Source organism: Pelophylax lessonae (assembly GCF_965119305.1).
Source record: "Pelophylax lessonae genome assembly, chromosome: 1".
Taxonomy (NCBI): Eukaryota; Metazoa; Chordata; class Amphibia; order Anura; family Ranidae; genus Pelophylax; species Pelophylax lessonae.
This window is the reverse complement of record NC_138768.1, coordinates 302332528-302357219: the sequence shown is the minus strand read 5'-3', so window position 1 is coordinate 302357219 and position 24692 is coordinate 302332528. Positions and strand designations below refer to the sequence as shown.

The following is a 24692-nucleotide window of genomic DNA, read 5'->3' as shown; positions in this document are numbered from 1 at the left end:
AAACACTGGTGCCGGGGAAACTGGCAAGCCAGAGAGAGGAAAAATGAAAAGTCCAGAAGGGATAGCGCAAATACAAGAGCGTTCTGTTGATCAATAGCTCGAAATGAGGTCAAAGGTTAATAGAAATCCTGCAAACGTTTTGTTCTCATATTATCGACAGTGTTTATTTGTGGCTTGACTCCCTCTTGTGAATAAACCAAGTATTGCCAGTTTGGTAAAATATTCCAAGCAACTGTTTTTTTTTTTTGCAAAGCAGACACTGGTTTAAATGATTTTATTTTGAAGGATTAAACCATTCCAAACTGGGATTTAAAGTTCTGAAGCTCAGAGAGACTGATTGCACTTCCCCCACATACTATCATTATCAATGGTCCTTGTAGCTGTTCTAACTTGCCCTCCTGTTGCAGGCGCTGGATATGTCCCGAATATACTGCAGCAAGGGCAGCTCCACATGCAGCCTCCACCAGCATCAGTTCATCATCTGGAAAAAAAAAAATGTGGAAGTGGAATAGAAGTTAGGCTGAATTCACACTGGCATTAAAAGCAGGCATTTGAGGGACACCCCTCAAATGCCTATACACAAGTACGTTGTGCTGTTCACTCTATCAAAACATGAAGGGTTAGCGTTGCTTTGCTTCAAAATTAAAGCCTTGTGTCGAGTCAGGAGGGGTTTGAAGCCTTTCAATGCCTCCCATGCAAGTCTATGGTAACGCTTAGTAGGCGTTGCGGCACGGTTTCAGTGCGGTTGTGGCGCATTAAATCTAGTTTATTTCTGTCACTTTCCATTTTGGAGCAGTTTTAACGCTCATCAAACATGCCAAAACCACGCATAGGGCATTTATGGAGCATTTTTAACAAACTGCCCCATACTAAAGCTAATTCACGCCTGTCTGACGCCCATATTGACGCCATACAAACACTTTAGGAGCGTTTGTTGGGCATTGGAAATTTAGTCAAGTGTGAACAAGCCCTAACAGTGTGAAACAAAATATACAGCAAAGGTTTTATATGAACTAAATATAATGCAAACCGCTAGCGCTAAAACTAAAAAGACACAAGTGAATGCCACTACTTCAATAAAACAAAAATAAAAATAAAGTGAAACTCACACCTAATCACGTGAAAACACCAGCAGCACAAATATAAACAATGAGTTAAAAATAATAATTAAATATATAGACATGAAAGAGATACTCCTATAAATAGGAGTAAAATAATTTCCAAAACTGTAATTCTCGTGATAAGTGCACAGTCCAAAAAAATAAAGTAAATATGTGAATTCAAAAAGAAATAAAGAGATTGGATAAATGCGAGTCCCGTGAATAAAGATGACACAAATTACCACAAATCACCACAAATCACCACCCCCGCTGTGTGACATCAATCTCCATTCCCATCAGATGGACCCTCACCACAGATTAGTGCCCCTATTCGCATGGGTGGGCAAAAGTGTTAACAAGTAGAGCGGTATGTAGAATCCTCTAGGTGGGCTTAATTCTTTCCTGCACCACCTCCACACTGGCTGTAGAATCTCTGGGAATTGTCGTACGATCTCCTGACTGACAATCCAGTTGCATTGTAACCATGCCCCTAGGGACGATTCTCGGAGATTCTACAGCCAGCGTGGAGGTGGGGAGAACCCGGGGGGTCAGATCGATCGCATATGTTATATTTTTTAGGCGTGTTTTTTTTGTATTACATGTGAGTGGATTGTAGCTCATTTTAATACATGTTTGAGTGTGTTACATTATCACACTAGTGGAGCTTTTCTTTCTACATGTTACCTATGGAGTGACTATTCGAGGTAGAGGCAGGAAAGAATTAAGCCCACCTAGAGGATTCTACATACCGCTTTACTTGTTAGCACTTTTGCCCACCCATGCGAATAGGGGCACTAATCTGTGGTGAGGGTCCATCTGATGGTAATGGAGATTGATGTCACACAGCTGTGGTGGTGATTTGTGGTGATTCGTGTCCTCTTCATTCACGGGACTCACATTTATCCAATCTCTATTTGTTTTTGGATTCACATATTTTACTATAATTTTTTGGACTGTATATTTTTTTCAATTGAAAAGACAAGAACTCACTGCTCAAGGTGGTGTGATTGCCTGATGACTCACACCGGTGCATGCCCCGGCTCGCCTCCGTGAAAACTTGATAAAGGAAAAGGAATTGGCAGCACTCCAGGTTGAGTCAAAATCCAGATTTATTGACTGGACATCCAAATATGACTTAATTAATTAATGATTAAGCACACAGTCAGTGTGTGAAACGCGTCTACCTTGTCACGATTGTCATATTTGGATGTCCAGTCAATAAATCTGGATTTTGACTCAACCTGGAGTGCTGCCAATTCCTTTTCCTTTATCAAGTATATTTTTTTCGACTGTGCACTTCTCACGAGAATTACAGTTTTGGATATAATTTTGGACACTGTTATTTTACTCCTATTTATAGGAGTATCTCTTACATGTCTATATATTTATCTATTATTTTGGACTCATTGTTTATATTTGCACTGCTGGTGTTTGCTGGTGAACACTTGTGAATTAAGCAAAATGTCTATTTTTTTATGTCTGTTTTTCTGTACATGTACATATCTTTTTTCTGAATTCCTTACTCAAAATGGCCGTTACTAGATACCCCCTCCATCGAAATGGAATTTTGTGAGGAAGATGGCGCTTTGGCACGGTGCCTTCAAGAGAAGATAACATTCATAAACTCGAAGTGGACTACCTTATAATGGACATGACTAATCAGAAAGCTGCAAATAATCAGTATTATGCTAATATTATGCTTATGACGTACTAACATATGACACCGCCTACTAACTATTTAACTCGCTGTACATTAGAAATAAACAGGAAGTATCATTTACCTGAACAACGTGTGTCAGTGTGATCTTCTCGTGCATGCACTACAAGTACCAAATTAGACCCAGCAGTGGAAATCTATTTTGAGCCTGATTGAGGTTCGCAAATCTTTACAATAGGTGTGAGTTTCACTTTATTTTTATTAAAGGTTTTATATGATAGCTTTCTATAAAACTCTTCACCGTGACGGATCATTTATCAGTAGTCTGGCATAACCAAGCTTCTAAAAGCATATTTCTAATTGGTTGATGTAAGTTACTAAACATGATTGCACAGATAAACGTCAGTGTTTTTTAAAACTGTATTCCCTGATCCACAGATATTTACCAGTAATACGCTAGTCCCAGCCTGATATTTTATGATCTCTCCACAATACTTGGGCTCATATAAATATTTGGTGATTTCCTCTCCATTTGGGAGATTGCAGAGAAGGATGCAGTGGTTGGAAGCATGCAAGAGCCAGAACATTGTCAAGATATGTATGTGCACTGGGGGCAATGATGTAGTAAATAACGTAGATACATTTCTCCTAACCAAATCCACGGATGTTACAAAGCCAAGGTGGTATTTAAAGAAATGCTGTCATCTTGTCAATACAGAATACATTTTGGAGGGCCTTTTTTAAAGTCCACCTGCTGACCAACCTAAACTCACTTTCACAGTGCTCCCCAACTGCTCCTTTTGTTGTGCTTGGCAGTGCAAAATACTTGATGTTGACTGAAGTCCAAGCTTAGGTAACATGTCATTGCCTCCATCATGTGACAGTGCTTGGGCCTAGTACTGTATCATAGGTAGAAGTCTTATGCTTCACTATATCCGGAAGCACTGGCAGCAACAGAAATAAAAGTGGTTAGGGGGAGCCCTATGAAGGGGAGTGTAAGGTGCTTTTGGGGTTGCAATTTAAACAGACACTGGGGTTGATTTACTAAAGGCAAATAGTCTGTGCACTGCAAGTGCAGTTGATCCATATCTGAGAGCAGAGGCGTAACTAGAATCTTAAGGGCCCCGTTGCAAGAAACCATGAAGGGCCCCACAGACCCCTGCCCTGGGGCCCTTCACTTCAAGCCTTGGGCTCTTCCCACTGATCCTGCGGCCCTTTACTCTCGTTGCAGGGACCTTTATTAGGGTCCCGCAACGGGACCCTTTCACAAGTTCTGCAGTGGGCCCCCTTCCTGCCATCTTGGGGCCTCCCCACAGTGGTGGAATGCCAGGGCTCGGTTGAAAGTGTGTCCTTTGCGATCCTGGAAGTTCACCCACTGGTGTCAGTAGTTTTTATTTTGTGGTATTTTAATTGTATTATTTTTTATCATTTTATTAGATTTTTTTTACAATGTCACTGACTACGACTCTTTCCATTCAGAAAAGGAAGGAGATGGTGAATCTAATTTTATAGCTTTCCATCAAATCTAATTGCAGGTGTTGGTTGCGGGTACAATGGCAGTGCACAGTATATTTGCCTTTACTAAGTCAACCCCACTGTCACTTTGCACCAAATGGGTAAGGTGATAAAGTGGTTGATTTACTAAAGGCAAAAAGACTGTGCACTTTGTATAAGCAGTTGCTCCAGAGCTTAGTAAATGAGTGGAAGCTCTGCTGACTTCCATCATCCAATCATGTGCAAGCAAACATGCTGTTTTTTTTTTTATGTTCCTTGCATGTTATTGGGTACTCTTTGCAAAGTGAAGCTTTACGTCATTTACTAAACTCTGGAGCAACTGCACTTGCAGAGTGCACGTGCAAAGTGCACAATCCATTTACCTGTAGTAAAGCATCCCCAGAGTCTCTTTAGGTTTTTACGTTAGCTTTCAGAGTATTTCTAATTATCTGTAGTACCTATACAATATATATTCACACTAGCATTTCTTACTAGCTGGACCTTTTACTAACTATATTTACAATTAAAACATAGCATTTAAAAGAGATCAACTATAATATTATATTTAATTCAAAGGATAACTGTAAGTGGCGATTTTGCTGTACCTCAGTTTACTTCATTCATGTGACACAGACATCTGAAGGTTTGAAAGCCCCCTAGAGTAAAATCCCTGACACTTTTCTGCTCCTCAGGTGCTGCAGATGCCATGTACAGCTGCTCATACAAGTGAATAGCTGTACATGGCCATACTAGTGTTTACAAAATGATGCCGTATGCGCGTGCGTGGGTAAACGATAATGTAGAAGCAGTCAGCATTCACACGAGTACAGCCGCATATAGGCAGCTCTACATGGTACCTGCAGCTCCCTAAGGATAGGAAAGTGCCGAGGATTTTATGCTAGAGGCAGTGGCGTAGCGTGGGTTGTCAGCACCCGGGCAAGGCAAGTAATTTGCGCCCCCTAACCCGCGGGATTTTAGCACTCGAGTCTCTTACACTAGATTAGTTAAAGAAACCCTTACCCCCTAAGCACATGTATTGTTTGTTATGAAAATACTGATATAATTAAAGTAAAATGCATCTAAATACAAGTTTGAATGACCAGCGTGCCCCCTTTCAATGCAGAATGACCAGCGTGCCCCCTTTGAATGCAGAATGACCAGCGTGCCCCCTTTGAATGCAGAGTGACCAGCGTGCCCCCTTTCAATGCAGAATGACCAGCGTGCCCCCTTTCAATGCAGAATGACCGGCGTGCCCCCTTTCAATGCAGAGAGATCATTGTGCCCCCTTTCAATGCAGACAGACTAGCGTGCCCCCTTCAATGCAGACAGACCAGCGTGCCCCCTTTCAATGCAGAGAGACCAGCGTGCCCCCTTTCAATGCAGAATGACCAGCGTGCCCCCTTTCAATGCAGAATGACCAGCGTGCGCCCATTCAATGCAGAGAGATTAGCGTGCCCCCTTTCAATGCAGAATGACCAGCATGCCCCCTTTCAGTGCAGAGAGACCAGCGTGCCCCCATTCAATGCATAGAGACCAGCGTGCCCCCTTTCAGTGCACAGAGACCAGCGTGCCCCCTTTCAATGCAGAATGACCAGCGTGCCCCCTTTCAATGCAGAGAGACCAGCGTGCCCCCTTTCAATGCAGAGAGACCAGCGTGCCCCCTTTCAATGCAGAATCACCAGCGTACCCCCTTTCAATGCAGAGAGACCAGCATGCCCCCTTTCAATGCAGAGTGACAAGCGTGCCCCCTTTCAATGCAGAGTGACCAGCGTGCCCCCTTTCAATGCAGAGAGACCTGCGTGCCCCCTTTCAATGCAGAATGACCAGCGTGCCCCCTTTCAATGCAGAATGACCAGCATGCCCCCTTTCAATGCAGAGAGACCAATGTGCCCCCTTTCAATGCAGAGAGACCAGCATGCCCCCTTTCAATGCACAGTGACAAGTGTGCCCCCATTCAATGCAGAGAGACCAGCGTGCCCCCTTTCAATGCAGAGTGACCAGCGTGCCCCCTTCCAATGCAAAGAGACCAGCGTGCCCCCTTTCAATGCAGAGTGACCAGCATGCCCCCTTTCAATGCAGAATGACCAGCGTGCCCCCTTTCAATGCAGAATGACCAGTGTGCCCCCTTTCAATGCAGAATGACCAGCGTGCCCCCTTTCAATGCAGAATGACCAGCGTGCCCCCCTTCAATGCAGAGAGATCATCGTGCCCCCTTTCAATGCAGAGAGACCAGCGTGCCCCCTTCAATGCAGAGAGTCTTACCTGCAGTGGCCGCTTCTCCTCAGTTCCCCGCGTCTCCTCGAGTCCTCCCGCCCCCTCCTCGGCCAATGGCATGCGTAGCCTTTCGGCCAATCAGGAAGCGGCTCTCGTACCCGCTTCCTGATTGGCCAGGAGGAGGATCCGTGTGACAATAGCGAATTTTCATTTGCTATTGTCACACAATGGGTGGGCTCGGGGCGCACTGCTCTGCGCCCCGGGTCCACCCTTTTTTTTGAAGCCTATTAGAGCCTCTGGCTCTAATCAGGTGAGAGCGCCAGGCTGCTGACTCACTTGCTGCTAAACTGACTGAGCAGTGAGGAGAGGCAGCATAAGCGGGGCTTGGCTCGCAACGCCACCCCACCCTACACCAATGGACAGGTGAAGCACAGTCCAGCCCCGCCCCAACCCGCGATTTTCAGCCATAGGGCGGCCGCGCTGGACATCTCCCAGCCTAAAGATGGAGGCAGCCGCAGCCAGTGTGTGAACTGTGTATGTCAGAGTCAGGCAGACAGAGTGACACTGCGGATGCGCCCCCCCAGATGTTGCACCCGGTGCGGCTGGCCCCCTCTGCACCCCCCACGCTACGCCACTGGCTAGAGGAATTTTCAGGCATGTGTGAGCTTGCAGCCTAATTGTCACACTTAAACTATAATGGATTTGGTCAATTTTGTTTTTAGTTTATATGTTTTGTTTCATTTTCTTTCTCTCATTATTTGAACTCTGGAAGGCCAAGTCTGAACAGAGCAAGCAGGGAAGGGGAATGGATAATTACTCTGATTTATTGAGTTGTGTGTATTAGGTCTGGTTCACACTATTTCAGGTGGTTTCACACACAGTCACTCGGCACCCCACGTATCTAAAAATGCAGCGCATTTGTGGGTGCAGAAACCTTAGGGAAATCGCATGCTGCAAAAGCAGCATGCGATTTCCCTGCGACTGCGTTTTGAAAATGGTGCATGCCCCTTTTTTCTGTGGGAAATGAATGCACAGCAGCAGCCTATTCAAATAAATGGGCTGCTGTGCCCGCACAACCCAGGGTTGCAATCACGCTATAGTGTGAACCATTTTAGCATGTCCTATTAAAGCGTTTGTTACCCCAACATTTTATATTCCTGACATGTGCCTGCTGTACCATGCAGTTGTATGAGAAAGTCTCCTGTTCTCTTTGTATTGCTTTGTTTGTGTAAAATCCCTGGTGCCCCTTCCAGTCCCTCTGCATTTGTAATAAAAACTTACTACACTAAGCAGAAGAGCACAGCTTCGTCAGTTCTCTAGCTATGCTGGGAAATCAGCCTGCTATCCTCCAATGATCAGACTTGTTCTGACATGCCCCCATCTGCACAGCCTTTCATTGTGAAACTCAGTGTACTTCTGTTTCTCCTCTCCCAGATCTTATGCAACTGAGAAGAGAGGGAATGTAATCACTTATAAGAAAGGGGAAAATGCATTATAATGGGGGTTTTTTTATCTCCATACACAGATGTTTTGCCTTTCATTTCTTTTTTAAAGTGAAAGGGTTGTTTTACAGGGTGATCATTTACAATCACTTTAGGCTCTGCAAACATCAGGTGTTTTTCATAAGGTAAGGATAGACAGAGAAATATCTGAAAAGTAAAAGTTCTAGCTGCTGGCTTAGAATGCGAATGCAAATTATCTGTGTTTAGTATTTGTGGGTATAGGATAGTGTATATGGAAGTTGTATATTTTTCTTTATTTTCTTATTTCAATTGAACTAGATAGACTTGTTGGGCTTGTGTCTTTTTTCAACTTCACTAATTATGTAGCTAAGTATTTATTTCACAGCAGAATCAAAAATATATTTTTAGCACTATATTTTATATTCCTGACAAAAAAAAAAAAAAAACACCACAATATATACAAAAGCACATCACACTCCATCTCCCAACCCTAAGCTTAAAGTGTTACTAAACCCACAACAGTAAAATCAGTCTGTATATGCAGTAAAGCATGCTTGTTATACTCACTGTGGAACCTAAGGGATTAATCCTCTGCATTGTGTAAAAAGGCTGTTTGATCCTGTTTGCACAGATCCTTCCATTCTTACATTATCCCAAAAACATATCCGGATAAGACAGAGTTACTGGACTCAGCCTGCACTTGCTCAGTTTGGTGTGTATTGCTCGAGAGTTTTTTCTTGGGAGAGTGCATGTGATCAGCACAGGGCCAATCAGCACTGTCCAGACAGAGGGTCAGGGGTCCTGCAGCCTCATAGGACAATCAGGGGAGAATGAAAACTCCTTCTTCAAGCTTTAACCAGGCATTGATAGAAGTCACAAGACTGCTATATACTGCTGATGAGAAAATGTATTTAGCAGTTTATGTTTACTAAAATAGTTGCATTTCCATGTTCTGTATACTGTGGGAGACCAGATATAGTGAATGCAGGGTCCTGGGTTTAGTAACACTTTAAATATTCATAGAAAATCCCCCAAAACTGTTATATGTGCAAAACAGAATTATAAAATGTGTTGTGTAAAAGAAAAGCATTAGGATCCTATAGGTTTTAATAAAAGAATGCGTTTTGATTTTGATGTTCAGAATCAGCTCACAATCCAAACTGAAAAGCATTAGGTTGACACAACCAAAGAATTAAACAGGACCAAAATCATTATCCACTTCCTACTTACCCAGGAACATCTCAATAGCTTTCACTGCTTCTCTATCATCCACGGTCAAAGAGATAACTTTGTATTTTCTTGCACACTCCAGAGCTCGGTCACATACTGTTTTTGACCCTAGGCACTTGGCAATGCTGTAGGAAAATGTAAGAATCCATGATTTAAAGTTGAATTTGGATGCTCTCTTTATACACTCTCAAAATGAATTTATCTTTAGCTGAAATGTATTAGATAAAATCAACTAGAATACTGTACACACCCTTACATGCAAGGTTACTTACTCCTAAGTCCTTTTCATACCAATATAGCAACCATTCTGCCCACCACTAGCTAGAATTCAATGAAAATAATTCTTCGTAGACTCAACTGGTGTCCATAATGTAAGTAAGGATACTGCTTTGTGTTATGCTTTCCTTCCTCGCGTCTTCCCCTACCCCTATTTGCCTTTTATACTCATCTTCACATTCCTAACACAATCATGTTTGAAAAAATAAATGATTACAGTACAAGGAATAAAAGCTGGCCCATTTCTTCTCAAACATTCAGATAAATCACAAGATGCTTCCAACCTTCTCATGTGGAAGTGTGTGTGTGTAGAGACAGCTCTCACTTCACAAGTGTCACATTGTCACAGTTAATTGGTCAGTGCAATCTTAAGGGAAGCATATAGCTGTCAGGCACCAACTAAAGTCTTAATAACCCTACTGAATTGCTGCTGTAGTGTGGGCTGTAATTACAGGTACTTTGAGACCTTGTGACAGGCAGGCAGGCAGTCTTGTCTTTTACATCCCTATGAAACTATGTCCATTTGGTCAATGCTATGAGGATAGAAAAGGTAAGTTCCAAATTGCCAATGCCACTCACAGAATATAAAGCGTATATATTAAGAGTACATGTTGTTTTCAATCTCCCACTACCTGTCATTATTGTCTAGAAAACTTTGCAAATTATATAAACAGCTTAATATTCCTCTTATTATATCCCAGTACATAGCTGCATGCTTGTTATTTGGCATATATTAATTAGGAATTTTGATAATCACCTATGATATCTGGGTCATCTTATGTCTTGCCATTTATATTTGTATACCAGGCTAGAATTACATCTTTCGTTTTTTAATTGGTATTATAACAATAATCCACAAGTTCTCACCCTCCTACAGAGTAGAGTTACAACCTCACTGGTATGCTTTGCATGGAAAAGTACATCTATGCTCACTGGGGAATACCTGGAAAATGTGGCTTGCAATTCCAGGTATGGCTATCTGCATTTGTTCAACGTCCCACTGGGCTAGCAACTGTATGAGGCAGTGATTACTCTTCACTATGGAGATATGCGTGAACTATAACCCTATAAACTGAGTTATGGGGGAAATTTTAGTCTTATGATCTACACTGCATGCTGGTTAGTGGTTGTGATGGCTGGATCCAATGGTGCAGTTGACCGACATTCTAAATCAGGGGTCTCCAAACTTTTTAAACATAGGGCCAGTGTACTGTCCTTCAGACTTTAGGGGGCCATGCTATGGCCAGTGAGAATAGAAAATATTCTGGGCCCAGCATTAGTAAGAATAAACATTGCCTCAGGACTAGTGGTGGGCAGTTACGTAGCGCCTGTGGTCAGAGAGAGGAGTAGTGCCACCTGATTGGTATTACTGGGAGGAATAGTGCCACCTCATTGGTATTACTGGGAGTAATAGTACCACCTCATTGGTACTACTGGGAGGAATAGTTCCCCATCATTGGTATTACTGGGATGAATAGTTCCCCATCATTGGTATTACTGGGAGGAATAGTTCCCCATCATTGGTATTACTGGGAGGAATAGTGTCCCATCATTCCCATCATTGGTATTACTGGGAGGAATAGTGCCACCTCATTGGTATTACTGGGAGCAATAGTGCCACCTCATTGGTATTACTGGGATGAATAGTTCTCCATCATTTGTATTTCTGGGAGGAATAGTTCCCCATCATTGGTATTACTGGGAGGAATAGTGTCCCATCATTCCCATCATTGGTATTACTGGGAGGAATAGTGCCACCTCATTGGTGTTACTGGAAGCAATAGTGCCACCTCATTTGTATTACTGGGATGAATAGTTCTCCATCATTTGTATTTCTGGGAGAAATAGTTCCTCATCATTGGTATTACTGGGAGGAATAGTGCCACCTCATTAATATTACTGGGAGGAAAAGTGTCATCTCACTTGTATAACTGGGAGGAATAGTTCCCGATCATTGGTATTACTGGGAGGAATAGTTCCCCATCATTGGTATTACTAGGAGGAATAGTGCCACATTATTGGTATTACTGGAAGGAATAGTGCCACCTCATTGGTATTACTGGGAGGACTATTGTCACCTTATTGCTATTACTGGAAGGAATAGTGCCACCTCATTGGTATTGCTGGGAGGAAAAGTGCCTCATCATTGATATTAGTGGGAGGAAAGGTGCCCCATCATTGGTATTGGTGGGAGGGATAGTTCCCGATCATTGGTATTAGTGGGAGGAATAATGCCCCATCATTGGTATTAGTGGTTGGAATAGTGCCCCTTAATTGGTATTAGTGGGAGGAATAGTGCCCCATCACTGGTAGTGTCCTTAGATTGTTCTGTATGGTGGGATTAGATGTGACATGTTACCATATGTTACATATGGAATTTTCAATAAAGTTTGAGAAAAGCTAGTTACACATGGATTGAAATTCCGCTGGCTCAGCAAGGACTGGCCATATTTAGATCTGTGTGTAGCCCTTCCTGTTCAATAGAAGCCAATCGTTAGATTGGATTCTGTAGAACAGACCTGCTAGAGGACCTTCTTCGAGCAGTGGCTTGCTGTGGGTGGATGCAGGATACCCTCAGTTGTGTGAATACAGGTATCTATTAGTGTATTTTTAATTCAGCCAGCTGACTAAACGAAAAAAAAAAAAAAAAAGCTGTGGTGTACCCATCTTAAGAACAGTACCTCAAAAAAAGGGAGTATACCCCTCACATTTTTGTAAATATTTTATTATATCTTTTTATGTAACAACACTGAAGAAATTACACTTTTCTACAATGTAAAGTAGTGAGTGTGCAGCTTGTTTAACAGTGTAAATTTGCTGTCCCCTCAAAATAACTCAACACAGAGCCAATAATGTCTAAACCACTGGCAACAAAAGTGAGTACACCCCTAAGTGAAAATGTCCAAATTGGGCCCAAAGTGTAGATATTTTGTGGGGTTACCATTACTTTCCAGCACTGCCTTAACACACTTGAACATGGAGTTCAACAGAGCTTCACAGGCTGCCACTGGAGTCCTCTTCCACTCCATGACGACATCACATAGCTGGTGGATGTTAGAGACCTTGCACTTCTCCACCTTTCCATTGAACTGTCGATCACCAGTGTCGGCAGCACTCATGCAGCCCCAGACCATGACACTCTCACCACCAGGCTTGACTGTAGGCAATACACACTTGTCTTTGTATTCCTCACCTGGTTGCCGCCACATACGCTTAACACCATCGGAGCCAAATAAGTTTATCTTGGTCTCATCAGACCACAGGACATGGTTCCAGTAATCCATATCCTTAGTCTGTTTGTCTTCAGCAAACTGTTTGCGGACTTTCATGTGCATCATTCTCAGAAGAGGCTTCATTCTGGGATGACAGCCATGCAGACCAATTTGATGCAGTGTGCGGCATATGGTCTGAGCACTGACAGGCTGATCCCCCACCCCTTCAACCTCTGCAGCAATGCTGGCAGCGCTCATACATCTATTTCCCAAAGACAACCTCTGGATATGACACTGAGCACGTGCACTCAACTTCTTTGGTCGACCATGGCGAGGCCTGTTCTGAGTGGAACCTGTCCTGTTAAACAGCTATATGGTCTTGGCCACTGTGCTGCAGCTCAGTTTCAGGGTCTTGACAATCTTCTTATAGCCTAGGTCATCTTCATGTAGAGCAACACTTTTTTTTTCATGTTGAACTTCCAGTGACCAGTATGAGAAAGTGAGAGCGATAACACCAAATTTAACACACCTGTTCCCCATTCACATCTGAGACCTTGTAACACTAACGAGTCACATGACACCGGGGAGGGAAAATGGCTAATTGGGCCCAATTTGGACTTTTTCACTTAGGGATGTACTCACTTTTGTTGCCAGCGGTTTAGACATTAATGGCTGTGTGTTGAGTTATTTTGAGGGGACTGCAAATTTACACTGTTATAGAAGCTGTACACTCACTACATTGTAGCAAAGTGTCATTTTTTCAGTGTTGTCACATGAAAAGATATAATTCAATATTTAGAATAATGTGAGGGGTGTACTCACTTTAGTGAGATACTGTATATCCCTATCAGACACAGTATTTGTAAATTGAGGAGCCCAGGTTTCAAGAGTGACATCTATTAGTTACTCAGAAGGGTTAAAATGCTCTTTAATTTGCTTTTAATATCATCCTAATTTGAAATTCCAAGTTCATTTTAAAAAATTAACACACATGCCTGGACATCTGGATGGGTCACATTATTGTGAGTTGTCGGGCATGTCCTCTAAAAGTCTTACCTAGTAATGTCAGGCAAAGTCACAGATTTCCCAGCTTCAAGGGCTGCATTCAGACAGTGTGCTCCCAATGTTTCCATGGCAATTATGGGCACATCAGACCACCCAACCCTGGTAAGTCCTTCTATAATTCCAGCAAGGAGCCCTCCACCTCCTACTGAAAGCACAAGAGCTCCTGGCTTCTGATTCCCCAGAGCTGCTTTCAATTCCAGCACCAGACTAGAGTGACCTTCCCTAAAGAAGGAAAAAATGTGTAGCAGTATTAAGAAAGCAAAAATATAATCAGTCTACAGGAAAACAATATTTGATAAATTGAAAATATATATAAAAACGCAAAGCCATATAAAACCTTATACTCAGATTATATCTGATTCTCTGACATGGCCCATTCCAAAGCCGGCCATTCGTTTTGCAATTTTCTTATTCTATTTCCTTTAGATTTAACTATGTAGTGCAAGGGCCTGCTTAGTTGCATACAAATCGAAAGTGTTTAGGTTTGACCTCATATTGTATGATTTGGTAAATCTAATCTGTTGGCCAGCCTAGGTGCCTAGGTGCAAAACACTCTGCTCCTGGTCATTTCTCTACTACTCTGTTTCAATCTTATGACCTAAATCAGTGGACTATTGCAAAGGCCCCTAACTCAAATCACTGCTATCTCAAGGCAGCCTGGCTGCAATGTCCACCATGTGTATACTATGATTACATAGCCTTGCCCAGCCCAACACAACTCAAAACCACAAAATAAAATCAACAGGTCCTTAAAAGGTAAAAAATAACCTTGTTGTACGGATCCCCTCACACACAGGCAGGGTTAATGCTTGTTTTTTTTTTAGGGTACCAATAAAAGCAGTTTTCCTTGTTCTCCCAGCAACCAGTGCTCTCCTCTACTTCAGCACTTAGGGTTGCCGGCAGGCCCTTGACAACCTCAAATACAATGCAGGATTCCCCATGATGTCATGAGAATGTGACCAATACAACACCGAATGGTAGCGGCTTCACAGGACCAATTGCAGACAGAGGATGAAGACTATGGGTGCAAGGGATAAAGTAAGTAACATTCTTTTTAATAGTACCCTAGAAGAAAATCAGTACTTAACCCTATTTATTGTGGGGAAGGCCCAACTGCAAGCATAGTGTTGAATGTTTCCAGGAGTCCTGCTTTAACCACTTCTGGACCGAGCCAATTTCTGACATATGCTGTTTACAAGTTAAAATCTGTATTTTTAGCTAGAAAATTACTTAGAACCCCCCAAACATTATATATATATATATATATATATATATATATATATATTTTTAGCAAAGACCCTGGAGAATAAAATGGCGGTCGTTGCAATATTTTTTGTCATGCGGTTTGTGCAGCAGTCTTTCAAATGCCATTTAAAAAAAAAAAAGAAAATTTCACCGCATTTTAAAAAACTAAACAGTAAAGTTAGCCCATTTTTTTGTATATTGTGAAAGAAGATGTCACGCTGAATAAATAGATACCTAACATGTTATGGTTTAAAATTACGCACAGCCACAGAATGGCAACAAACTAGGGTCAATAAAAATCTCCATAGGCGATGTTTTAAAATGTGTTAACGGTTACCAGTTTAGAGTTATAGAGTAGCTCTTTTTTTTAGAACTATTGCTCTTGCTCTGGCGATCGCCGCGATACCTCACATGTGTGGTTTGAACAGCACTTTAATTTGCGGGCGCGACTTCCGCATGCGTTTTCTTTCTTGCGTGAGCGACAGGGGCGCTTTAGAAAAATTTTTGTTTCCTACTTATTTTAATTCATTTTTTCGTTTTAGCACAGTTTAAAAAAAAAAAAATCACATTACTTTTATTGCTGTCACAAGCAATGTAACCATCCCTTGTGACAGTAATAGGTAGTGACAGGTACTCTTTATGGAGGGATCGGGGGTCTAAAAGACCCCAGACCCCTCCACTGCACTTCAATGTATTCAAAATGCTGAAATTGGCACTTTTGAATACTGACACTTTTTTAAATACGGCACCTTTAGCCGGCGAGTAACCCAGACGTGACGTCATCACGCCGTTTCTGGGTTACTACATTGGAGACCCGATCAAAGCCGAATCTGGCTTTGATTGGGACTCCAACCAGCCGGCAGACGTGCCGACTGGTTGCTCGGGTCTCCCGGTGGGGCGGGAGGGGGGCATCCCCTCCCTCTCGCTGGGGTAACGGCCGAGCGGCTCCAGAGCCATATCGGCCATTATCACCAGAAAGCCGACTCTAAAAAAAAATTGGTACCGGGATGATGCCTCTAGCTGCAGGCATCACCCCGGTACAACCACTTCTCCGAGCCGACGTAAAGCTACGTCAGTTTGCGGGAAGTGATTAAATAAGTTCTTCAATACCTGATGTTAATACCTGATGTTAATACCACCAGTTTGATCGATAGCCAAGTCTGCTTTTTTAGATAGGTAGAGAGGTGCTCAGGAGAGGGGTGGTTTGTACAAGCTAGAGTGACTCAAGATTGGAGGGTCTGTTATAAACTAAGCTCTGTTCAGCAGAGAAGAGACCATAACACCATGTCACCCTGTGACACAATTGCACAGAAAAACTAGTTGTGTGGATCATTTTGCATTAAATAGTTCCTTTTATATTGTATAAAAAATAAGTTAAATGTTCACTAAACCCACATCATAAAAAATGATCAATAAAATTCTGTATTACATGCTGTTCTATGAGATTCGTTTTCTGTATTCTGCAAAAAAGCCTGGCTGATCCTGCTGCTCTCTATCTCCACCTTCTGTTCATATCCCCAATTCAGCTAGGGATTTTGCATTTGTGGTGGCAATTCTGCACATGCTCAGTTTTGAGTGAGTTTCTATGCTGAGCATTTCCTCCCTATCTCCTCTGAGCAGCCCATGTGACTATAGAGTCACACATTGGGGTGTATATACAGTGGTAAATGACAGCCCACTCCCTCCCTCCTCTAACCAGCTTAAAACAATGAGGGCGGGATATTACCTGTGGATTGATGTAGATCGTATTCTTAGACACAGGCTGGAGGGGAGTGACACAGCCTGTGATTGGCAGAAATCCACCCAAACCATGTTATTTCCACAAAATAATAAAGATTTGAATTCAAATATATATTTGTATGCCAATTTTAAACAAACAGTCTATTAATATTATTTATTTATTTTTACTCTGTGTTCCAAAAGCTTTTATTTTTTTTCTTTTCTTTTACATGTGACTAGCAGCAGAGGATTAGAAGCCCCTCCTGCTTATGTTCCTCTGCAGACAGGCTGAGAAAGAGCTGGGTTGTGTGACAGCTGTATATCGATTAGGAAAAAGGTACTTTTTTCGCATTTTTTTTTTATTAAAAAAATGACAGTGCCATCATCCCTATACAGAAACAGAAGGCACACTATCAATAAAACAGTATGTATTTTGTATCACTTTAATGCTGTTAACTAAATTTAAAATAAAGTCATCTGACATTCGGCCTGCCCCTGGGAAGACGTTACTGTTGACGAAACGCATCAGCATTGGCTATTACTGAAGTCATCATGCTTTCTTAGCCGTTATTCATGGCGTTCCTTTCTCAAGAGCTGACAATTTGCAGTTTTTAACTCGTTTGTGCCTGTTTACAACTATCGAAGGTACTTCTTATATGTTTTAAATAAAAGTACTTAAATGTTAGCAGGCTTCACTATGCTTGTTCATTTTTTTTACTCCCAATCTATTTGGAGTTTCTGCTAAGCAGCCACTGCCTATCTCGGATGCCGGGTTATTTTGTACTTTTATGACCATTATAATTTATGGCCCACCCTATCTGGTAAGAAGCGTATGCTAAGTGTTGGTGCTTGGTGGTGGATTTCATCAATTAACGTTACTTATACACCTTTTTGAACTTTATGGACTCTCTTGTTTAGTATTTAAAGGACTTTTTTATTGAAATTACTTTTTTATGTTCACCTAACACTGTATTTTGCCCCTTTTTAATTATATCACTTTCATATGATTATTTTTTTTTCTACATATTTTTTTAATGATATATTTTGCTCATATTTAATTCGCTGCATGTTTAGTTGTTTTCATATCACATTATTTACCATATGATTATTTATGATTGCACTATTAGAATTTAGCGCCGCTTCTAATTTTTATTTATGTTAAAATTACTCACTGGAAAATAGGAATATAAAGATTATGAACCTAAAGGCTGAAAGAAAAAAAAAAATTATGTTTCAACATGTGTTAACCACTTAAGCCCCGGAAGATTTTACCCCCATTCCGACCAGGGGGTATTTTGCGATTCTGCACTGCGTGACTTTAACGGACAATTGCGCGGTCGTGCGACGCTGTACCTAAACGAATTTGGCGTCCTTTTTTTCCCACAAACAGAGCTTTCTTTTGGTGGTATTTGATCACCTGTGCGATTTTTTGATCACGCGCTATAAACAAAAAAAGAGCGTCAATTTTGCAAAAATAGCAATATTTTTCACATTTTTTTATATGAAATTCCCCCAAAAAAAAAATGTAAAAATCAAAATTTTTTAACATTTTCGGCCAATTTGTTTTATGCTACCTATGTTTGGTAAAAAAAAATCGCAAAAAGCGTATTTTGATTGGTTTGCGCAAAAGTTATCGCGTTTACTAACAAAGGGAAAGATTTTTGTCATTTTTGTTGTTTTTTTTTTTAACGCGTAATGGCGGCGATCTGCGATTTTTTTTGCGGTACTGCGACATTGCGGCGGACAGATCGGACCCTTGACTGACATTTTTGACACTTTTGGGGTTACCAGTGACATTTCTACAGTAATCAGTGCTATATATATGCACTGTTACTGTAAAAATACACTGGTAGTGAAGGGGTTAACTTTATTTGGGAGGGAGGGGCTGTGTGTGTCCCTAGGGGCGTGCTTTCTACTGTGATTGGCTGTGGCTTGAGCTGTAAGGACACTGATCAACGGATCTACATAGTAGATCCATGTGATCAGTGTCTTTACAGCGAGGAGAATGACAGGTCGCTTGTTTACACAAGCTGCCTGACATTCTCCCTCTCCCCCGCCGATCGCCGAGTGGCCGGCGGACAACGGGTCCGCTGGTCACACGCGCGGGGGGTCCGTGACCACGCGGGAGCGCGCCTCAGGCGGCGCGCGCTCGCTCCCTAGACCCTCACAAGCAAGCAACGTAGCCCTACGTTAGTTTGCCTGTGAGGGGCTGACCGCCGACGTAGATAGTCGTGCGGCGGTCGGCAAGTGGTTAAGCAATGTTCCCATCTTTGTGGTACGTTTGATTGTGTAATGTTCTCATGTGTGCTGTGGAGCAGGTGCATAAACACTTGGGCGCATTTACATGATCAAGCAAGGGATTATGGCCAACTATTTAGATGCATGTGCCCTGTTTACGTTGTGAGTCATGCTAAGGCCATAGTGGAGGAAACAACTTACTGTATAAATGTCCAGATGCAATTAGAGGATAATCTAAAGCAACCACTCTCAACCTTTTGACCCTGGAGGAACCCTAGAAATATTTTTCAGGTTTTGAGGAACCCCTGCTAAAAATAATTATATGTGTTTCTATATAAAATAATAAATAGTGATACCTAGCATATTTGACACCCTGGGTAGAGGATTTCTACTTCTCTGTACAGAAGATTTTTAGTAATAGTCTTGAAATGAAATGATTCACACAGACAGTAAAAATGTTTGTGCTCCCCAACATTGGGGTCAATGAGATGCCCCCATTCACTGTCTGTCAGTGTAGTTAGGAGATTAATTTGCCATTGCTCTGTGCTCAATGGTTCCACTAAAGCCCTGGTTGAGAAAGGCTGATGTCAATTGTGAATTGAGGCCTCTAAGAAGAAATAAACTGAGTGAAATGTTTAAAGAATTCCACTATGGTTAATAACACAATGCCTTATATCTATCATACACCAATTTTGGAACAAAGGTTACATTTTCAGAGACATACTGATAGGTTTTCACCAGTGATTATAGGGGACATTTATGAAAATGGAAGCAGAAAGAGTCTAAAGCAGCTGTGCATGGCAAGCAATTAGCTTCTAATGTCAGATTGTTACAAAAAAGCGTTGAAAATGAAAAATAGAAGCTAATTGGTTGCCATGTACTGTTACTCCAGATTCTGACTACTCCGGTTTTTGTATACTCGCCCATATGTGTCTTGAAAATATGCAGGATTTGTAGAGTTGATACTGCAGTAATTGCAGACACAAAAACTTCCTCTTTGCTGTTGGCAGTTTTGAATTTAGCACAAACACATGCTGTGCTGCATCAATGCACAGGAATCTAAATTAATACAACAATGCAACATGTGCGCGTGTTTAATTTAATACAACAGCTGATACAGCAACTCTGACAGCAATCATCTAATTGATTAATGCCTAATGGTGTGTGTGTCATTAATAAGCTACAGTCACTGCAGGCCTCTGAGGCAGCTGATAAGTTGTGCCCCATCCCCAGATACTCACCAAAGCAGAGGATGGTTAAATGGAGAGATGTACACAGAACCTGGAGCCTCAGCCAAGCGATGAGCATGGGCATCTGCATCATCCCAAACCTATGACAAATGTTTATTAGCTATAACACAATACCTATCAATATCAACCAAACCTGTGAATTTCTATAATGTGCTTTAAATAATAATAATAATAAATTACTATCTGCCAAAGAAACTTTGATGTCAAAGAAAAAGGTTACATTTTTAGTTGTGGTGAAAAGGAACATTCTACACTAGTAGTTTTTGTGTTGTTGCAATTATCCTCACCCTATGACATTACATCGCTTCAACTCTTCTTGTGGTCATATGTGGTACTGAATTGATATTGTTATATTGTTATATTTGGAAAACATTTGAGCCCCTTCTAAGAGGTAACTCTATAAAAAGGTGTCTCCAAACTAAAGCCAATCGGCCACATCTGGCCCGCTACAAGATTTAATCAGGCCCGTAGCTAGGGTCAGTGGTGTATCCTTAATGTGCAATGAAGGATTAACGTAATCAGAAACTGGAGGATTGGCCCTTGTCGAGTGCCATAAGTGCTTTATTACCTCCCAGTTGGTGACGTGTGGTGGCTGTGCCCCGATTTGACCAACTCCTCCACCATACTGGAGGCGGCAGTGGTGGGCTCTTTGGAGGTCCTCCAAAACCTTCTCTTACATGGTGATTGATGGTTGCGGGACATCAGTTATTTGGATAACGAAGACTGGGAAGACATGTGGGATCACCCCTTTTGTCATCTAGTCTCCCTATAAGACAGGCTCATCCAATTCAAAATTCTTCATAGAGCCTATTTCACCCCTATAAACTGAATCCCTTAGTTTCCCAGGAGCGTTGACAGTGTGATCATTCTTCCAGGGATTTTCCCCACATATTCTAGGAGTTTCCGGCAATTGTCTGTTACTGGGGGGAGGCGGTCTCCATTATTAACAAAGTAGAGCCATCTATGGGATTTTGTTTGCTAGGCCTGGTGGAGGACATGGTCCCCACCATAGCTGAAAGGTTTATGTTCAGCCTTCTACTATTCTATACTAGGAAAACTATTGCTAGGTCCTGAAAGAAGGTGAGCCCTCCTTCCCTTTCCTTCTGTAAACAGATAGTTAATGTTAATTTACAGTTGTACAAAGAAAAGTACATAAACATAGGGTGTCCAAAAAAAAAATATGCTAGGGTTTGGTCAAAATGTTTGGAAGACCCTTCAACAACCTTTGTTTCTGATGGTGTTTGAAGTCTACTTCTAGCTCCCTTGCTCTCCTGTCCCCTTTGATTTTGCAGAGGTGTCCTCTCTTACTGGGTCAGGGCATCTGATTGAGCGGTGTTACTTTATCCAGTTATTATCCTTGCTTTCTGCATGAGCCACACCAAACGGTTTTGATGCACCTTTTTATTTCCACATGAGTGGTGATCTGTTATGTTGGCCCCTACATGGGCTGGTATGCTGGTTGTTTGTGTTCAATGTGTGTTTTTGTGCTTTTGTACCTTGTAAAAAAAAAAAAAGAAAGAAGAATTGAAAAAGAAAAAAGTAAGCCGAGACTGGTAATGGTCTCTACTTCTGATGTAAGGGAGGGCTCTAATGGGGACCCTATTTTAAGCAGCAACTCTGATGGAGACCTTGATGCAAGGTGGGACTTTGATGGGGACCCAGATGTAAAGGGGGACTCTGATGTGGACCCTTATGTAATGGAGGACTCACATGTAGACCCTGATGTAAGGGTGGACTGCGATGGGGAACCTGATGTAGGAGGGGATTTTGATATAAGGTGGGACTCTGATGGGTACCCTAATATAAGAAAGACTGGTGTAAGGGGGAACTTTGATGGAGACTATGATGTAAGGACAGATTCTGAGGGACCCAGATGTAAGGGGTCCCTAAAGGGGATGTTTTCAGCCCACACATATTTATAAATATACAATGTGGCCCTCATACTGAAAGGTTTGGAGACCCCTGCACTATAACATACATGTGATGTGATGTCACTGCCATCTAAGTGATATTTTCTCCCAATAAGAGGGACAAACGTGATTTGTAGAATACACATTCTAATACTGTCACCCAGTTTATTACCTTGCCTGTTACCACCACTTCAGCTTCCAGATCCTCAAGCCTTTGGATGACACGCTTCAGAGTCTGTTCAGGCACAACAATTGTGGCAGGCAGCCCCAGTTTATTACAGGCATATGCAGCTGCCAATCCAGCATTCCCTCCTGCGTGAGAGGAAGATGGCAGCATTTAGGTAGAAACTATTGAGGGGAAATTGGAGTGCTGAAGAAAGGCCAGATAAGAGAAATGAAAGGCTCATACTAAAAGACAGAAGTTAGGAATAAGCAATATGACCTTGAAAATCTAGAAAGTGTTGCAGACAAGATATAGAGGATTAAATATTTGCCGTAAAGACAGGATTTAGGTACCTGAGGAGCAGACAAATTTCTTACATCCCTTCTTGGCTAGCTGCAGAAAAGAAAAAGGAAGATTTTTAAATGACAGTTTATAGTCCTTGCACAGTATAGTAAATGAACATGTTCTGTTTGTGCCCCACTTAATAAAATGCTACAAAGCATGAACAACTGGTAAGGCATTATAATTTCCCACAAATTGACCCACAATGGGTTTCTTTCAATAGTGGCCAAAAAAAAACACACCCACCTTATTATTGTGACTAAAAAACAAATTGCTTACAGTTATGGGATATATTAAAGACAAGTTTAAAGTGTTTAAAGTGTAAATTGAGTTCTCCATTCATTTGTAAATTAAGTTGCGCTAAGTGTGATAAATGGAGATGTAAAGTCCATAAAGTCCCAATAGTAAATGATGATGACAAAATCCTAGATGTAATCCTGGACCAGACTCCCTTAAGGGTATAGGCTTACCAGATTCAGGTAAGAGAAAAGCAGATGCTCAATGAATCTTGTCACCTTGATAGAAGATCCAGGCCCACGTGAGCGGTAGACTCAATGGTCATTGGATCATGAAAAAAATGTAAAATACGCAATAGCGTAAAACCCAACAAATAGGTAAATATCACCAATGTGACTTGAGAATAACGTGTGTAAAAATTAGACCACCACCAAAGATTCTTATTATCAGTGGGCAAGTGTATATTAAAGAAAATGGTGTGTGTTAAATACCCCTTACCAAATATAAATAAGGGTAGGTGTATATAAACCAATAAATAATTCCAGCTGAAGTTGCCTCTTACCAGACGACTATAATGGATGTGCCAAAGTGAAAAAAACAATGATGAAAGATAGGTGTAGAACCATCACCAGCTAGATGAGCCTCTTACCATGTGAACGAAATCAAAATGTGTAAAATCAGATTCCAATAAGACACCAAGATTCAGTACCGAAAAGGAACCAGTAGGGGTCACCTCTTACCAGATCTTTAGATCAACCACGCTTGTATGATATTAATTGGTTGGGGGTCCGGCAACAGACTCGAGCAACTGATCCTCAGATGTTCCCAATGTTCACCATTTGAGAATGGAGTGTCCCGGCTACAAATGCTCAGGAGTCCCTCTCCTGGCTGGAGAGGGACTCCTGAGCATTTGTAGCCGGGACACTCCATTCTCAAATGGTGAACATTGGGAACATCTGAGGATCAGTTGCTCGAGTCTGTTGCCGGACCCCCAACCAATTAATATCATACAAGCGTGGTTGATCTAAAGATCTGGTAAGAGGTGACCCCTACTGGTTCCTTTTCGGTACTGAATCTTGGTGTCTTATTGGAATCTGATTTTACACATTTTGATTTCGTTCACATGGTAAGAGGCTCATCTAGCTGGTGATGGTTCTACACCTATCTTTCATCATTGTTTTTTTCACTTTGGCACATCCATTATAGTCGTCTGGTAAGAGGCAACTTCAGCTGGAATTATTTATTGGTTTATATACACCTACCCTTATTTATATTTGGTAAGGGGTATTTAACACACACCATTTTCTTTAATATACACTTGCCCACTGATAATAAGAATCTTTGGTGGTGGTCTAATTTTTACACACGTTATTCTCAAGTCACATTGGTGATATTTACCTATTTGTTGGGTTTTACGCTATTGCGTATTTTACATTTTTTTCATGATCCAATGACCATTGAGTCTACCGCTCACGTGGGCCTGGATCTTCTATCAAGGTGACAAGATTCATTGAGCATCTGCTTTTCTCTTACCTGAATCTGGTAAGCCTATACCCTTAAGGGAGTCTGGTCCAGGATTACATCTAGGATTTTGTCATCATCATTTACTATTGGGACTTTATGGACTTTACATCTCCATTTATCACACTTAGCGCAACTTAATTTACAAATATTCTACAGGGTGTGGTCACACTTGAAGTTGCTGCTGTTCAATATTATTTTCTTTAAGCGCGGTTAATCCCCCTCTATATACAGTTCTCCATTCATACTTGTAGGACTCTGAAATCGTGCGACGTTGGAGTGCAACTGTGGGGCAACTTTGTCACAACATTGGATGGGATGATAATTTGGCTTTGACCAATGATAATAAACAACTG

General features: G+C 41.6%; 1 protein-coding gene across 4 annotated transcripts in view; it reads right to left on the bottom strand.

The window, feature by feature from the left end:
- Positions 1-258: 258 nt before the first annotated feature.
- Positions 259-24692, bottom strand: part of SDSL (serine dehydratase like) — a 147234-nt gene continuing 122800 nt past the window's right edge. For all 4 annotated transcript variants that reach the window (XM_082268704.1, XM_082268701.1, XM_082268703.1 and 1 more), the window contains exons 3-8: positions 22590-22629; positions 22246-22385; positions 20155-20243; positions 13703-13933; positions 9159-9283; positions 259-481 (exon numbers count right to left, since the gene is read on the bottom strand). In XM_082268704.1, the coding sequence (XP_082124830.1) occupies positions 288-481; positions 9159-9283; positions 13703-13933; positions 20155-20243; positions 22246-22385; positions 22590-22629 (819 nt within the window). In that variant the 3' untranslated portion in view covers positions 259-287. The remainder of the gene's footprint in view (positions 482-9158; positions 9284-13702; positions 13934-20154; positions 20244-22245; positions 22386-22589; positions 22630-24692) is intronic.